Raw genomic sequence first — 2,292 nt, 5'->3', positions numbered from 1 at the left:
TTCAGGTGCGTGTTGAAACATGCTATTCAGGTTGAGCAAAAGGATTTTAGTGTTATTCAACAAAATAGTTTAAACTTTTGGAATTAATGATTCAAGCAAAATCGAACACTTTCGAGGAGGGGGAGGATGTTAACCCGTGAGGTACCTTGAGTTTCTATGGTACAAGGGACCTTGTATGTTAGCCATGGGAAGAAAATTATTTTCTTTTAAGCACAATGAAGTTTATGGCGTGAGAATAACTGACTTCATAAGAAGAGCCTGGTGCCAAAGTCTGAGAAGACAGAGCAGGCTTTGCCTGAGGGGTTCTTTGCATTAAGAACTTTGTTAGGCAAAGCCATTATGGCTTAGAAGTCTGATTTGCAATTTGTGCCTTTGTCAAAGGATTAGATGATCCCTACTGTTTAATGTTCAGGTCTCAATTTGCATATGGAAACACAAGGCCCCTTCCAGGTTTGTCTCTCTTTTTATTTTCAGCTTCTCAGCCTGCAGTAGATACTTTGTAAAACTTAGTAAAACTGTTTGCAGTGATTCCAGACCTCTAGTAGGTTGGTGTTAGGGTGAAGTCTACCTGGGCTTCAAAGTTACCAAGCTAAGGATCCAGTAGAAAGTGACAAAGAATTCGTAGTGATAGGCATACAGGTGTCACCGGTTTTCTGAATTAGAACACGGGGCACACCATTAACAAGAGAACTCTGCAGAGATGCAATCCTAAAGCTGAAGGAAGAGAGCCTTTGACAGCTTTAGGATGAATCTTGACACCTCTGCTCAGTGTCTTCCTTTATACATAAAGGCTTGAGAAAACTGATCTTAGAGTTGCCATAACAATGCTCTCATCACAACCCAGCGTTCAACAGCCAAATTCTCTGGCAAACAGTTTTTAGCTAACATTTCTGACGCTGTTCCCAGATGGGCAACCTACGAGCTAGAATAGAAACCTCTCAAGGAGGGAAAATTTTACAGGTTGTGAGTTTAGAAGGAATGGTTTGTTTGTTTTTGAAGTCTGTTTCTCTGTCCTTTAGCTTTGTCACTAGCCCCAGCTTGGAAGGGTTTCCTTGGTGGCATAGGAATGCACTGGGTAGCTTAGAGAGGCTGATTGACTAGGGGAGAGGTGGGTGGAAAGGAAAGGGGGGATTCACAGTCATTAAGTATCCTTGGTATGCTGAGAACTTTGCTAGAGAACAAAGATCTTGCTACACATATTTATTATTATTATTATTATTATTATTATTATTATTATTTGCTATTTTAAAACAAAGTCTCATGTAGCCCTGGCTAGCTTCGAACTCTCTGTGTGGAGGATGATCTTGAACTCCTGACTCTACACTTCAGCCCCCCCCCCAAGTTCTGGGGTTGCAGGAGCATGCCACTGTGTTATAGCCCTGTAAGTCAGCAGTTCTCAACCTGTGGGTCATGACCCCCAAAATGACCATCCCGAACGGATATTTATATTATGATTCATAACAGTAACATAATTACCGTTATGAAGTAGCAATGATAGTAATGTTATGGCTGGAGGTCACCACAGCATGAGGAACTATATTAAAGGGTCACAGCATGAGGAAGGTTAAGACCCACTGTTTTAGATCAAAGACAGAAGCCTACAAGAGTGTGACTTCTCTAAGGCTGCGCAGGTACAAAAGGAATCCATGTGTGTCTGTCTTGGAAGCCCACTCACTATCTTACTGGAAAAATATACACACTCCTTCTCAGATAAACAAAAGCTCCCCCCTCCCTGCCATTTTGAATCTAAACAGGGTGATATTTTCTGCATGCAAAAATACATGGGCAGGACTGGCCTGACCATCCATGTTTCTAATAGAGACAAGTAATTTTACCTGTCTGTCATTCTATTAAAAATACCCCACATTCCTCTAGTTTCCAGTTTGAACAATGGCCTCGGAAAGAATGATCATCTCCTGCACTGTAGCAACCCGTAGCCCTGACTAAAGCACCACAAATAAGTCATAGCTTTTCTTCGAAGATAACTCCCGCATGATTCCAAAACATTTTATGCACACCTTCAATTGCTGTGAAGAAAGACCAGCATCTCTATAGTTAGATCCACTGGAGGTGAGTTTAAGAAAACATCTTAAAAGGCTGGGTATGTTAGAAAAGCGCAAATAAAAGGAGATGTTTGATGCCAACCTCTACCACAAGGCTAGACTCGTGTGTGTGCGTGTGTGTGCTAGACTCGTGCTAGACTCGTGTGTGTGCATGTGTGTGCGTGTGTGTGTGTGTGTGTGTGTGTGTGTGTGTGTGTGTGAGAGAGAGAGAGAGAGAGAGAGAGAGAGA

The 2,292-nt window shown here is 42.1% G+C and overlaps 1 protein-coding gene across 1 annotated transcript in view; it reads left to right on the top strand.

The window, feature by feature from the left end:
• Nucleotides 1–492, top strand: part of Klf4 (Kruppel like factor 4) — a 13,171-nt gene extending 12,679 nt beyond the window's left edge. Inside the window, 1 exon segment of the mRNA XM_021200389.2 lies at nt 475–492. Within this exon segment, the coding sequence (XP_021056048.1) occupies nt 475–492 (18 nt within the window).
• The last annotated feature ends 1,800 nt before the right edge of the window (nt 493–2,292 follow it).

This window comes from Mus pahari, chromosome 6 (assembly GCF_900095145.1).
Source record: "Mus pahari chromosome 6, PAHARI_EIJ_v1.1, whole genome shotgun sequence".
NCBI classification, from domain to species: Eukaryota; Metazoa; Chordata; class Mammalia; order Rodentia; family Muridae; genus Mus; species Mus pahari.
This window is presented reverse-complemented; position numbering and strand designations above follow the sequence as displayed.